Source organism: Cherax quadricarinatus, chromosome 11, assembly GCF_038502225.1.
Source record: "Cherax quadricarinatus isolate ZL_2023a chromosome 11, ASM3850222v1, whole genome shotgun sequence".
NCBI classification, from domain to species: Eukaryota; Metazoa; Arthropoda; class Malacostraca; order Decapoda; family Parastacidae; genus Cherax; species Cherax quadricarinatus.
Genome location: NC_091302.1, coordinates 53366460 through 53382686, shown reverse-complemented (window position 1 = coordinate 53382686; position 16227 = coordinate 53366460). Strand labels below are relative to the sequence as shown.

At 37.6% G+C, this 16227-nt stretch overlaps 1 protein-coding gene across 5 annotated transcripts in view; it reads right to left on the bottom strand.

Annotated features, from left to right (window-relative positions):
* GAPcenA (GTPase activating protein and centrosome-associated) overlaps positions 1–16227 on the bottom strand; it is an 86805-nt gene that overhangs the window by 33950 nt on the left and 36628 nt on the right. For all 5 annotated transcript variants that reach the window (XM_070084135.1, XM_053775055.2, XM_053775054.2 and 2 more), the window contains 4 exons: positions 7511–7658; positions 6779–6903; positions 5346–5547; positions 3938–4017 (listed from right to left, as the gene is read on the bottom strand). In XM_070084135.1, coding sequence (XP_069940236.1) covers positions 3938–4017; positions 5346–5547; positions 6779–6903; positions 7511–7658 — 555 coding nt within the window. The remainder of the gene's footprint in view (positions 1–3937; positions 4018–5345; positions 5548–6778; positions 6904–7510; positions 7659–16227) is intronic.

The following is a 16227-nucleotide window of genomic DNA, read 5'->3' as shown; positions in this document are numbered from 1 at the left end:
CTTTGCAGTGGTGCTCAGATACAACAGTTTAGGTGTCACTCCAAACAGCCAATATCCCAAACCCCTCCTTTAAAGCACAGCCACTGTACTTACCACCTCCAGGATTCAAGTCCGGCTAACCGGTTTCCATGAATCCCTTCACAAAATATTACCCTGCTTGTCAGGTCCCAAAACCCACTTGTTTCCATTCTCTCCTATCCAACACACTCACACACACTTGCTGGAAGTCCAAGCCCCTCACCCACAAAACCTCCTTTACCCCTTACCTCCATCCTCCATCCCTTTCCAATACATAACTAAATGTTAGGCTTATTAGGGAATGAAAAAGCACAAATACAAATGTAAATTAATAAATAATGGAAAAATCCTAATGGAAAGCCAATGAAGAAATCTTACTTAGATAGTTCAAAGTAGCTCTGTAACAGGATTCAGGTCTTGGTATTTAAAGTTTTTCAGAAGGAAAAGAAAATTCTAACTGAAGAAAAGAGAAAAGAGAACAAGAGATACACATGAGTCAAAGGGCAAGGAGTTCTTAATAATAATAGCATAAATATTATGCAGATATAAACAGCTATTGGAGGATAGATGGGCTAATGAGAGCATAGGCAATGGGGTCGAAGAGGTATGGGATAGGATTAAAAATGTAGTGTTAGAGTGTTCAGCAGAAGTTTGTGGTTACAGGAAAGTGGGTGCAGGAGGGAAGAGGAGCGATTGGTGGAATGATGATGTAAAGAGAGTAGTAAGGGAGAAAAAGTTAGCATATGAGAAGTTTTTACAAAGTAGAAGTGATGCAAGGAGGGAAGAGTATATGGAGAAAAAGAGAGAGGTTAAGAGAGTGGTGAAGCAATGTAAAAAGAGAGCAAATGAGAGAGTGGGTGAGATGTTATCAACAAATTTTGTTGAAAATAAGAAAAAGTTTTGGAGTGAGATTAACAAGTTAAGAAAGCCTAGAGAACAAATGGATTTGTCAGTTAAAAATAGGAGAGGAGAGTTATTAAATGGAGAGTTAGAGGTATTGGGAAGATGGAGGGAATATTTTGAGGAATTGTTAAATGTTGATGAAGATAGGGAAGCTGTGATTTCGTGTATAGGGCAAGGAGGAATAACATCTTGTAGGAGTGAGGAAGAGCCAGTTGTGAGTGTGGGGGAAGTTCGTGAGGCAGTAGGTAAAATGAAAGGGGGTAAGGCAGCCGGGATTGATGGGATAAAGATAGAAATGTTAAAAGCAGGTGGGGATTTAGTTTTGGAGTGGTTGGTGCAATTATTTAATAAATGTATGGAAGAGGGTAAGGTACCTAGGGATTGGCAGAGAGCATGCATAGTTCCTTTGTATAAAGGCAAAGGGGATAAAAGAGAGTGCAAAAATTATAGGGGGATAAGTCTGTTGAGTGTACCTGGTAAAGTGTATGGTAGAGTTATAATTGAAAGAATTAAGAGTAAGACGGAGAATAGGATAGCAGATGAACAAGGAGGCTTTAGGAAAGGTAGGGGGTGTGTGGACCAGGTGTTTACAGTGAAACATATAAGTGAACAGTATTTAGATAAGGCTAAAGAGGTCTTTGTGGCATTTATGGATTTGGAAAAGGCGTATGACAGGGTGGATAGGGGGGCAATGTGGCAGATGTTGCAAGTGTATGGTGTAGGAGGTAGGTTACTGAAAGCAGTGAAGAGTTTTTACGAGGATAGTGAGGCTCAAGTTAGAGTATGTAGGAAAGAGGGAAATTTTTTCCCAGTAAAAGTAGGCCTTAGACAAGGATGTGTGATGTCACCGTGGTTGTTTAATATATTTATAGATGGGGTTGTAAGAGAAGTAAATGCGAGGGTCTTGGCAAGAGGCATGGAGTTAAAAGATAAAGAATCACACACAAAGTGGGAGTTGTCACAGCTGCTCTTTGCTGATGACACTGTGCTCTTGGGAGATTCTGAAGAGAAGTTGCAGAGATTGGTGGATGAATTTGGTAAGGTGTGCAGGAGAAGAAAATTAAAGGTGAATACAGGAAAGAGTAAGGTTATGAGGATAACAAAAAGATTAGGTGATGAAAGATTGAATATCAGATTGGAGGGAGAGAGTATGGAGGAGGTGAACGTATTCAGATATTTGGGAGTGGACGTGTCAGCGGATGGGTCTATGAAAGATGAGGTGAATCATAGAATTGATGAGGGAAAAAGAGTGAGTGGTGCACTTACGAGTCTGTGGAGACAAAGAACTTTGTCCTTGGAGGCAAAGAGGGGAATGTATGAGAGTATAGTTTTACCAACGCTCTTATATGGGTGTGAAGCGTGGGTGATGAATGTTGCAGTGAGGAGAAGGCTGGAGGCAGTGGAGATGTCATGTCTGAGAGCAATGTGTGGTGTGAATATAATGCAGAGAATTCGTAGTTTGGAAGTTAGGAGGAGGTGCGGGATTACCAAAACTGTTGTCCAGAGGGCTGAGGAAGGGTTTTTGAGGTGGTTCGGACATGTAGAGAGAATGGAGCGAAACAGAATGACTTCAAGAGTGTATCAGTCTGTAGTGGAAGGAAGGCGGGGTAGGGGTCGGCCTAGGAAAGGTTGGAGGGAGGGGGTAAAGGAGGTTTTGTGTGCGAGGGGCTTGGACTTCCAGCAGGCATGCATGAGCGTGTTTGATAGGAGTGAATGGAGACAAATGGTTTTTAATACTTGACGTGCTGTTGGAGTGTGAGCTAAGTAACATTTATGAAGGGATTCAGGGAAACCGGCAGGCCGGACTTGAGTCCTGGAGATGGGAAGTACAGTGCCTGCACTCTGAAGGAGGGGTGTTAATGTTGCAGTTTAAAAACTGTAGTGTAAAGCACCCTTCTGGCAAGACAGTGATGGAGTGAATGATGGTGAAAGTTTTTCTTTTTCGGGCCACCCTGCCTTGGTGGGAATCGGCCAGTGTGATAATAAAAAATAAATAATAAGTATAGTTGTACCAACACTCTTATATGGGTGTGAAGCTTAGGTTGCAAATGCTGCAGCGAGGAGGTGGCTGGAGGCAGTGCAGATGTCCTGCCTAAGGGCAATGTGTGGTGTAAATATTATGCAGAGAATTTGAAGTGTGGAAATTAGGAGGAGGTGTGGAGTTACTAAAAGTATTAGTCAGAGGGCTGAAGAATGGTTGTTGAGGTGGTTTGGTCATTCAGAGAGAATGGATCAAAGTAGAATGACTAGGAGAGCATATAAATCTTTAGGGGAAGGAAGGCGGGGTAGGGGACGTCCTCGAAAAGGTTGGAGGGAGGGGGTAAAGGAGGTTTTGTGGGCGGGGGGCTTGGACTTCCAGCAAGCATGTGTGAGCGTGTTAGATACGAGTGATTGGAGACGAATGGTTTTTGGGATCTGACGAGCTGTTGGAGTGTGAGCAGGGTAATATTTAGTGAAGGGATTCAGGGAAACTGATTATTTTTATATAGCCAGACTTGAGTACTGGATATGGGAAGTACAATGCCTGCACTTTAAAGGAGGGGTTTGGAATATTGGCAGCTGAGAGGGGTAGGTTATAGTATATCTTTATATAAGCTACTAAACTGTTGTATCTGGGTTCCTCTGCAAAAACAGTGATTATGTGTGTGAGGTGAAAGTGTTGAATGATGATGAAAGCATTTTCTTTTTGGGGATTTTCTTTGTTTTTGGGTCACCCTGCCTCGGTGGGAGATGGTAAACTTGTTGAGGGGGAAAAAATAATAATAATAATAATGATTAGACACATGTGCAACTCTTGGGTGTCTTCATTGAGGAAACGTTTCGCCGCACAGTTGAGGGACTGATTACCTCGTTCTCCTCCTGTTCTTCATGTTTCTCCTTTGTATTGACTGATGAAGCCACTGTGTGGCAAAACGTTTCCTCAATAAAGACACCCAAGAGTTGCACGTATGTCTAATTAATCAACATGTTCGTTCTCTGAACCATTCATCTACAATAATAATGATATTGAGCATACCTGTCTCCACATGTCCAACTCTCCCTGGGGACAATCCTTGGACACCTCTCCTGAACCACTTAATAAAGGCTCATCATCATCTGTGGAAGGTCATTGAAGTCCTTAAACTTGGTCTTGGGTAATGAAAGTATATCATAAGTGAATGGCTAAAAAATATTTAATGAATGTAGGACATCTTTCAAAGAAAAAAAGTGTCTCCCCCCAAAATAGCAAATGACCGAGTTTCTAAATGCAATTAATCATTTCAATCGTTGAGTTTCATTAACCCTTAAATGGTCCAAACAAATCGACGTTCAAATTCGTAGTGCTACAAAAGTAGATCTGCTTTTTTTTTTACATATTTTCAAATGTAACAAAAAAAAATGTAGATAAAAGTTTTTTTTACACGTTTTCAAATGTAAAACAAAAAAGAAGATCTACATTTTTTTACATACTTTCAGATGTTGAAAAAATGTATATATACGTTTGGACCATTTAAGGGTTAAAAGTATCCCCCCCCCAAAAAAAAAAACTCATTAAAACCATTTCATGAGGGTAACGTAATGCCTGGTTGACCAGGCCGATCCACTGGTTGGCCTGGAAAAGGATTTGCAGTCAAGAGGAGCTGACTCCTGCAACACCTTCCAGGTAGTTCAAGTCAATCATTCCTGCCATAAAATGTTTCAACAGGGTAACAAGCATAGTGTTTAATTTAACTACTCCCATCACAATACTTCCTTTTAAGAGGACAACACAGTAGATTTCTTCATTCATTCTCATCCACACATGAGTGTGCACACTCCTGCAACTTATTATTTAAATAAAGACATGGGATTCAATTCTCAGCTTTATGGAAAAATAACTTCAGCATCACAGTTCATTTGTTTTCTTCTGCAAAGGTCCCTAGTTTGGCCCTGTTATAGTTTTTAAGGTAAAGTGGCATAAAAAAAAAAACTTCTACTGATAAGGTTCTAAGAACAGAAATTAAAAATGTGAAATCACCTTCCTTCTTAAGTTGCATTATATCACTGTTATTTTTACTTTCTGTAGAAACCATCTCATATTTTAAACTGACCCTATCAATCATAATTTTCTTTGTCATTTTCCTAGCAGGACAGCTTGGGTGCCAAGGCTTATAAGGTAAGTGGAGAAACCAGATCATAGTTTAGCCAAGTAACTACTTACTTATCTTTGTTTCTTATTTCTTATGACCATTTCTTTTTCTTTTAAATATTGGTAATGTATAATGAGGTGGGTAACTGTACCAAGTAAAGGCACTTTAGGTTGGTGGCATAATTGCCTATCTCATGGTTCGATTACTCCATTACACAGTATTACACACCATAGCATTATGGTGGATAAATACAAATGGAGTATAATGCAATCCTTTACTGGCACTTTGCCTATGCACTGGGCTTCATACACTAACCTGTATCTTCATCACATCCTGGGGTTTCAATTGAAGCTATAGATGGTGAACGACCAGTAGAAAGTGAGGATAATGTTGAAGAGGTTAAAGAGGAGAGATTAAGTGACAGTGACATTGTGGATGGACGCCAACGTTCCACCTCTCCCAGGTTGTCAACACTCGTCACAACATACTGCTGGTCACCTTGTGGAGAATGAGCCACCTGAAAAAAATAGATATTTTATTAAGGCAAAGATTAAAATTTTTTTTTTTTCCAACGTGCTGGCCGTTTTCCACCAAAGCAGGGTGACCCAAAAAAAAGAAACACTTTCACCATCATCCACACAAAATCACTGTCTTTGCAGAGGCGTGCAGCTATGATAGTTCAGATGTCACTCCAAACAGCAAATATCCAAGACCTTCCTTTAAAGTGCAGACATGGAACTTCCCACCTCCAGGACTCAAGTCCAGCTAACCGGACTAAAATATCATTCCTATTAAAAAAATGACAAAAAAATACATTATAACAATGATACTTTCAAGCAAATGAGATTAAAAAAAAAATGACATTCTCAACAGCAAATAGCTTCATTAGAGTTCTGTCTCAAAAATCAAATAAAATTTAAGCATTTATAAATAAAATTACAGATTTAGATATTAGATAACATGGCCATTTCCCACCAAGGCAAGGTGACCCAAAGAATAAACACTTTCATCATCACTCACTCTATCACAGTCTTGCCAGAGACGTGGCGATATCACAGTTCAAAAACTGCAACATATCTCTTCCCCTCCTTCAGAGTGAAGGCACTGTACTTCCCACCTCCACAACTTAAGTTCAGCTAACTGGCTTCCCTGAATCCTTTCATAAATGTTACCTTACTCATACTTCAACAGCTCGTTAAGTCATAAAAACCACTTGCTTCTACTCCTATATAACATGCCTATTGGATATCTAAGCCCCTTGCTCCCAAAATCTCCTTTACCCAGTCCCTACAACCTCTCCTAGGATGACCTCTACCCTGTCTTCCCTCCACTACAGATTTATATGCCCTCCTAATCATCCTATTTTGTTCCATCCTCTCTAAATGCCTCCACCACCACTCTTCAGCATCTCTGAATAATACTTTTAGTAACCCTGTCCCTCCTAATCTCTAAGCTACAAATTCTCTGCATAATATTTACACAACACACTGCCCTCATACACAACATTTCCACTGCATACAGAATCCTCCTTGCTGCAACATTCACAATGCATGCTTCACACCCATTTAAGTGTATTGGTACCCCTATACCCTCATACAATTCCCTTTTTGCCTCCACTGATAACAGTTTTTGTCTCCACAGTTTTCTCAGTGCACAACTCACTTTCCCTTCATCAATAGTATGGTTTATCTCATCTTTCATAGATCCAGATATAATACATGATTTGAATCTGAATAACAAATACGTACCTGTTTGAGCTTAAGGGAGAATAAATGGACGAGTGGTTTCTTACTGAAGTACCAGAATCGCTCATGGTGAGGGTACACTCTCACTTTGGTTTCAATTACAAAACGAACTGGTTCTTGAATACCTCCTGTCATAGAAGAGCAAGAGGATAATTTACAAAATTATGATATTAACGTAGTTCATTATCATTTCATTCAGGAGAAAGTGTGGAGAGCACAGTGGTCATACAGTGCCTAGGGATGAGAGGTAATCATTACAACAATGAAACATAATACCAATAACTAAGTTTGATTCAAGAATGGGGAGTGAATCTCCATTTCCTTGGATCACGAGCCCTTCACCAGCATCAAGACACTCTTCCCCCTCCTTGAAGGGTTAATGCAGTTCAAATTATGGTACTTAAGTGAACCTTGCAATCCTCCACATAACAAATAGAAAAACTTCACTACTTAATAATCATTAAATAAAATTTCATGAAAATTTTTCAGCTAAAATTATTATTGTTTTAAATATTAGATAATTTTCTATTAAATGTCAAACTCCTGCAAGAAATTGTTATTACAAGTATAAGGAAAAATAAACTCTCAAGATCTGTACAGTGCCTGGGAAATAGGAGGCAATCAGGTTTGATTCAATGAAGTGGGGGATAACTATAATTCCTTGGCTCAAAAGCTCTTCAGCAACATGAAGGCCCCCTCTCAAGGGTGAGGAACAGGAGAAGACTATGGACTTACTTATGACTAGATCTATGGCAACTGTCATGAAGATCCTCCTGTCTCTAGGAGTCTCTCTATTGAGGACAACAAATGCAGAATCAGATGGGTCCCAATGACCAGAAATAACATAACTTTTCTTGTCATTTGCATTGCTACCCATTGAAACCTGTAAAGAAAAATTAACACACCATTTAAAAACATTAAAATTCTAAAGTTTACTATTAAATAACTTTTTCCATATCTATGGAGTATAGTAAATCTTTGATATAATGGACCTCAACCTGACAGACTTCAAAAATAAAGAACAAAATCCACTCGGCAAATTGTACTTTTAACTCCTTTGTTTGGGTGTACGGTACTGTATCATGCATACAGTACTGTAGTGCTTTCTTTTTATTGTTTTTAACATTAGTCAGAGATACAGGACACTCAGACAGTCCAATTCATTGGTACATGAAGTCAAGGTTTTACTGCATTTAAAATTATCTGTTCAAGAAAGAAAAGACAACTGTATACAGACTTACTCTAAGAGTTCCTAACATTCTTTGAAGAGTTATGAAAGTCACAATACCATGGCTTGAACAATTCACAAACAATACACACTTTGGAAAAGATAATTTAGACACCCCCTCAGTCCATCCTGAACCATTAGAAAGAGAACTAAAGTGTGGGTTATTTGTGAATGTTTTTAAAGATGAGCACCAGTCATAAGAAAATATACTACAGAAGGTCCCCCAACCTACAAACTTGTTGAATTATAAATTTTTTTGACTTACAAACACCTTGTTTATATAGACAACCACACTACAAAGAATGTTTATGTTTTACAACTTTGTGCTGACACTCAGCAGTTTCAAAATTTTAGTTCATTTCTAAGTGTCCCTTTTGTATGTGTGGATGTTTGCAACTCTGGGAGTTTGTAAGTTTAGAGACTTAGTTTATAGTAGTGTACGATAAAGAAAAACCAAGTACAATATAGCATTAATATTTCATATATATGAGCCCTTGACTAGAACTACAATGATAAAAATAACAGCATGACCACAAACTGTTTTTTTCTTCTAATAAAATATTGTAATGCATAGTGTAACATTCTGTTATTACCTGGAAAATGGGGGTAATCAGGTTTGATCTGCAGAGGGAGAGAGCAGCTTTAATTCCTTGGATCAAGAGCCCTTCACCAGCATCAATGCACTCTCCTTGAAGGGTTTACTATAAGAGTACTGATAGCAGCAAGGTACTGGCTAAGATGCTCAGATCTCTAAACTACAGAGGCACAGGGGATTCCTGACTTACAAACACTTCAGTTACAATGGTCTGCATATATGAATGATGTCCAAAGGTTATAACACTATATTAAGAAAATAATCTTTTGAATGCCAATTTACATGTACAAACATGTGATACACATATCCTAGTGCTATCATTATCTATAGGCTCAGGAATAGAAATTATCTACTCCCAAGTTGAAACACCAGGAACAGGACTTGTTAGTAAGTGTGGTAGCCCCTGTACTGCAAAACCAATAGGTAGTTTATAAATTATTAGATCTAACATCATGGATATTACCAATAAACATTTTTATAATTCAGGCTCCATATATGACAAAGTACTGGGAAGCATCAACCAGAAAGTGATCAGTTTACCTTGCTATAATAATACTGGTAGAATGTTTGGGATGTTGTTCACTACAATACATAAAATATTTTTGGTAAATTACTGTGCTGTAATGATGTACAAAATTCAAGAAAACAATTTTAACTGCAAATCTAAAGAAAGCATTTAATTGCCAATTAATGTTATTATAATTTAGTTTTGATTATGAGGCACTATTTCAAGATAGTTATTCCCTTTAAAGTTGCATTTGGCCTGGGGCATAGTTTGCATACCCATAACCACTCATAAGAATTGTGTACGTCCACAGACAAATAAAAAAAAAAAAAGATTGATCTGGACAGCAGATGAATAAAACTACTGTAGTTGATGTTTTACGTACAAAGGATAAATTAATTGGCTGCTCATGAAACAAAAGCACAGAAGTAGCAAAACTCATCTGAAATGAAATTACATAAAAAAAAAAGTCAAGAAGTTACATAAAACTTATGTAATGAACAATTCTAGTCATGCAAAACATTTTGGTCCTTAACAAAAGATAAGTGATTGAAGTAACAGCTTTTAACAGTTTACAAACCCTGACAGATACGATAGTTAAAAGTCAACAGCTTACACATTCTGATTGCTACAACAGTTAAAAACTTAAATTACAGAGCTTAAAAATTTAAGCAAAGGTATGTAGTAGAAAAATGATAGGAAGTAGGTTATAAAGGGTTCCTGAAAGCAATGTGAGATGAAAGGTAAGATGACCCAGAGAAGAAGACACATTCACCATCACCCATTCTCGAGTTGCCTTTCCAAAAGTGCACAGACATTGCAATTCAGATGACTGACTCTCTGAACTGCAACATCTCCATCCATCCATCCATCCAGAGTGCACGGACTGTCCTTCCCATCTCTAGACCTATATAAAGACAGCATAAATAGCTACAAAAGTAACAAAAGTGATCTTTGTTTAAAAAAGTACAGTAGGTATATGAAAAATTGACTGCATGAGATGGAATGAGATCAATTGCTAGTTTTTCTCATCATATACAGCCTGGAGAATGTGAGGCAGATCAGATGTAATTCAAGGGAGGAGAGAGTAGCTCCAACTCCATAGATCAAAAGCCCTTTACCAGCATCAAGGTGTGCCCCTTTAAGGGAAAACAACTGAAAAAAGTGAAAGGCTGAATTTTATGACAAAATAAAAAAATATAAAAATCATGCACCTCACAAATGAAAAATGTTAAATGAAAGCCAAAGTAACAAAGACAGTATATGAAGAAATGGCATATATAAATATTTCACATTGATTTTTGTGAAAGTGAAGCAAAAATATACGCACGACATTTTTTATTTGCCAAAATGATTGTCACATTTTAAGCCAAGCCTGCAAGTTCCAGCTAAAACTTGCAACATATGTTGGACATTTTTCCTAACTAAAAGAATTAAGATCATAACTTATTACTCACATTAAGTGTAAACCTTTTTCCAGAGGTGTACGCAGTAATAATTGACGAAATGCTTCTTAAGATAATGTAAATCATTCCATAAATAATACTTTAACTTACATAAAAAGCTTTAACTTTTACTTTTTATTTGACATGAAGAAATATCAAGCTTAATTTTCAAGAAATTTTCACAATGCTCACTACTAGAGTACTCACTAGCATTTGGAAATGCTTGATGACAATCACTAGTACATCTGACTCTTGCTGTATGTAATATATAGATGCATTCCAGGCCCCAGGGCGCTTTTTTTTTTTTTTTAACAAACTGGCCATCTCCCACCAAGGTAGGATGACCCGAAAAAACCCTTTCACCATCATTCACTGCATCACTGTCTTGCCAGAGACGTGCCGATACTTTAGTTCAGATGCCCCTCCACAGTGAGAATATCCTTAACCCTCCTTCAGAGTGCAGGCATTGCACTCTGAAGATTCAAGTTCAGCTAACTGTTTGCCTCCACTCACTCCTATATACCATACACAAAGCATGCTACATCCATCCACACTTTACTTATATTTTGCAAACTTTTCTGATCATATAACAGCAAATTTATATCACATATAGGGAATTACCTATGGAAATGGGGTTGATGCATAAACAGTCCAGGGGAAATTAGTCACTTTTTTTAGGTCAAATGTTGAACTAATTCGTAATGGAATGACATTGATAAAATTATAAACATACTCCTTAATAAAGTGAAAAAATGAAAGAGCACAAAAATCTGTACACGTAAGAATACTTGAATTTTTAATGTGTAGTATATTACTTTGAGAAAATAAGCATTTCACTTCCACAATAGATGCATTCCCTCCCTTTAATTTCAACACTGTTTAATGATCAGCTGGCAAAGTACAGAAATGTCATTTTTTTTTTTTTTTTTTTGCTGGTTATAAAGTGAACTGATGTTCTTAAGTAAATGATAAACACTGACAATTACAAACAAGGGGAAGTACAGTATCATAATTGTAGACAAAGAGAAATACAGTGCAGCCTCTCCTCACTTAGTGACGTACTCATTTACTGATGACTCTGACTTACGACGGGCTCTCTGACCAGTGTGCATACCTAAATAATGTATATTAGAGCTTATTTCTTCTATTCTGTTTATTACAATATACAGTACACTACTGTATAAACATTTAAAAATATATCAAAAATGTTATAAATGGTGCAAAGGCAACATTAAAACATTATTAAAGATGGTTGACACAAACCCACTACCATTATGGTATGCTCCTCACTCAGCGACAAATTTGTTTACCAATGTGTGTTAGGAACGGAACTCCGTTGTTAAGTGAGGAGAGGCTGTACAGTATAGTACTGAAAATGGAAGAACTGTGTCCATGTGATAAAAGACTAACAGCGATACCAAGTATTAATGTTACCAATACTATTGCTTATCTCTATGCCTTCTGTGGAAGTGCTTCCTACTGTTAACCAAATTTCCTTAAAGGTTTTTCAAAAGAGAAGCAACTTAGAATTAAAAAAAAAATGCTCTTGTCAAAGGCCTTGACAGTGTGACCATTGTCAAAGAAAACAGTGATGTTGAATACAAAGGACATTTTATGGATGTGAGGGAAATGGATGCACATTCCTAATCATTCTGGTTGGAATGAGTTTATAGAAGTGATAGCTCACTCTCTTACTTACAACACATCAGAAGTAAAATTCTTACCATTTCTCAATATGCCAGCCAGCAATAATGAATCAATGCTGTGCAAGAAAGGTATAAAATACTGACAATATGAAAGTTAAGACACATGTGCAACATCTGGATATATTTATTGTAGACGTTTCGCCATCCATTGGCTTTATCAATACAGATTCTAGGACATAATTAGAAGACAGTAGAACTATATACAAAAGATGAGCTAATCAGTCCCTCAGCCTTGGAGTTAGTGTTCACAGCATCGTGGTGGTGGAGAATCTGGAGCAAAGGCAAGGAGACTGGCGGTTATATAGGCGTCAGTGGATAGGGACGTGTAACAGACGAGGGAATAGTCATATCATGGAATCTTGGTTCAGAGGACATCTACAAGACCCTCTTCACGGCTACTACAACTAACTCATCCCTTTGGGTGGGACCTACTTCCACTGGAGAATCCCGCCTACCAGTGACTATGCCCTCGTCTGCTACATGTCCTTATCCACTGACGCCTATATAACCACCAGTCTCCTTGCCTTTGCTCCAGATTCTCCACCACCACGATGCTGTAACACTAACTCTGAGGCTGAGGGACTGATTACCTCATCTTTGTATATAGTTCTACTGTCTTCTAATTATGTCCTAGAATCTGTATTGATAAAGCCACTGGATGGCGAAACGTCTACAATAAAGATATCCAGATGTTGCACATGTGTCTTGACTTTTAATTATGAATCAATAAATAGTATTACATTTTACTTCTGAAAAATGTCGAGATATGAATTTAAAAAGTTGCTTTGCTGCTTTTGGTCAGCATTTTTACTATACAGAAAAGCTCCCTGGATATAAAAGCTGTATATAAAAGCTCAGTAGAGTGCATCTTTTTCTAGTTTAATAGTGAGACTTGGAGGTTTCCACATGTTGATATTCTTTATAGGTTACATAGGTCACATCAGAAAGAAAAAAAAGCACAAAACCATGACTGGAACAATGCACAAATAACCCGCATATAGGAGAGGAGTGTACAACGGCGTTTTGGTCCAGCAGTGTGACTTTGTAAACGGTCCAAGTTGGAATGAAATGTCATGTGCTCCTCCTCTCCCATGTGCAGGTTATTTATGTATAGGTCATATTATGGCAAGTAGTGGCTTTTAAGGACTATGAAAAGTATGCTAGGCACTTAAATCGACTGACAAGATGCTGACAGGGCATAACTTGACCAGGGAAGATCATGCACACATGCTGACACAACTAGCCTTGGTACAGATTTTGTTGGAGGAAGTCTAGGGGTAGAAAATTCATAGAAATGGATTGCTACTTATCCTAACTCTTGAGGCAGCAGCTCAGGAGTCACTTCTGAATCTAATAACATGCGCATGCAGGAAGGGGTGGCAATGGACAATGCAGCTGCAAAAACAAAGGCTGGCTTAAAATGCTAAATATATGCAATCACTGTTAACCCTTTGAGGGTCGACAGGCCCTCTCCGAAACTCGTTCTCAGGGTCGGCCAAATTTAAAAAAAAAAAAAATTATTTTCTCTTATGAAAAGATAGAGAATTTTTTCCCGATCATAAAGACACCAAAAGTTTGAAATTTGATAGAAAACTTACGGAATTATGCTCTCGCAAAGTTAGCGGTCTCGGCGATGTTTACGCATCGGCGATTTTGCCCACTTTGAGCCCATTTTCGGCCAATTTCACTGTACTAGTCGACAAAAAACATGAATATTTCGCTAGAACTCCATTTTTTCTATCGAATGGGTGCAAGAAACCACCCATTTATGAAATTCAACTATCCAGTACAGTGGTCAGAATTTAGCAATTTTGCCAATTTCACACAAATTTCAAAAGATGCCAATTTCCGAATAGGGTCCAGAATAAACAAGAAAGACATTCCTGGCACTAAAATGATATTTCCTCTAGTCATTAGTCACGTCTCAAGGCCCCTCTTATATTCTTTTGCTTTCCACTTTGAATTTTTATTCTCACAAAAAATATAAGATTTACTGTTATGCAGACTACTGCATTAGTGTAAAAAATGGTATAAATATTATTGGTGCACTTGTAAAAGAATATTAGACTCACCAGTTGACGTGTATTGCACGCTTGGCACGATTTGTTTACTTTTGAAGTTTGGTAAAAATCGAACATTTCTGCTACTTTGAGCTCAATTTCAAGGCACCTTTCATTGTAAAACCAGTCAAAATCACCTCATTTTCTGTAATATGTCTTCCATTCTATAAAATGAGACCAAGAAAACTAGAATACAACAATAAATACCATACGAAAATACACTGCAAAGTCGCTGATTTATTAAAAAAAAATGGTCAAAGTTTTTTTTTTCTCATTATGCACTGTGTGCTGCAGGATTTTTTTTAGACTGTGCACACTGACCACATAGACCCATTCTTTCATATGAAGGCCTACCAGCTTTCTCCCACTAGATTTGAGGCCGCTAGAATTTATGAGTACTAGTACGTCAAAAACCCCTACGCGTAAAACGTACTAGTACGACCAAAACCCTCAAAGGGTTAAGGAATAGCATGTACAAATACTGTTTCCTGTAATATTGCCTTTCAAGATGATTTTGCTGGTTAAGACAGATGATGATCTATCAATTATTGTTACTGACAATAGAGACAATGATGTTAATGAAACCCATTACAGTTACGATGAGGAGCAATATAATGTAGACGATGCTCCTAAGCATGAATGTGGAGTTATTACTGAAAATAATGGTTATGAAGGCTTAGAATTTGACTAAACAATTTCACATGCAACCACTAGTACTGAACAAGCTACAAGGAGAACGAAATTTTCATAAGCATTAGTTGTGGAATAGGCCCGTGGGAAATACAATATAAAAAAAAAGACACCATGTACTCTACCTTACAGATGGTGCACACAAGGGTACTACAAGATGTAAGAAATTGAAGGTGGCATAGCTACTGTGGAAACAAAAATTTTTATTTTCTCTGCAACTGTCATGTGCAGAATTTCTGAGTCCTCTCTCTTTGCTATTGAGTGTCCACAAAATTTTTTGATTAGTAAGTAAAACATTAGTGATCGTGAAGAGCTGCCATTTTTTTAATATGGTGGCGAAAATTTGCTTGGTATTAATCAGGTTATTTGGAAATGCTGATTAGGAACACGCTCCCAATAATACTGTATTAATGAATATCATTCCATTACGAATTCATCCAACATTTTTCCTAATTCCCTCAATCTAAAAGCCGAATTTACACAAAGCTAACCCATAAAAGTGAGGGACTACTGTACTGGGACAACAGGAATCGCTCTAGTGACTGAAGAAAGCATGTTCACATTTCCTTAGAATGATTACAGATGTGTCCTAATTTATGCACTTATGCCCAGAGGGAAGGGATGGAAAAGTTCATGGGACACAATAGAGCAAATCCCAAATAGTGCACAAGTAAATTAATTTTAATTCAATCAACAAATGCTATGCTCAACTGTCTTCTCAAAGATGGTAATCATTCAAGTTAAATGTGGGATGTCTAAGGGCCCATGGCTGAATCTCCTCTGAATCTTTCCAGGATACCGGTCATTGAAGAAATTTAAACTGAACAATCTCTAAACCTGCTCCTCATATTAATTCTACATTATTATTCTTCTTCTTCTTTCAACAAACCGGCCAATTCCTACCGAGAACCACACAAGGACCACACAGTGCTTAGTAAATGGGAGGAAATCAGGTCTGATATGAGAAAAAGGAGGGTAGCTCCATTTCCTTGTATCAAGAGCCATTCATCATTCTTCATATTATGTCCAGATTTACCATACACAAATAATTATAAATCTTGTTAACATTAAGTGTTTACACCAGGAATGTGCAACCTTTTCACTCACCAAATATATTAGTAACAAAAACATCATGCAGAATACAGTTTATAAACTGAGTAAAGCCGATGAATGATACAGGACAGGAGGGCCTCGCTTTACAGCGCTTTGCTTCATGGCATTTT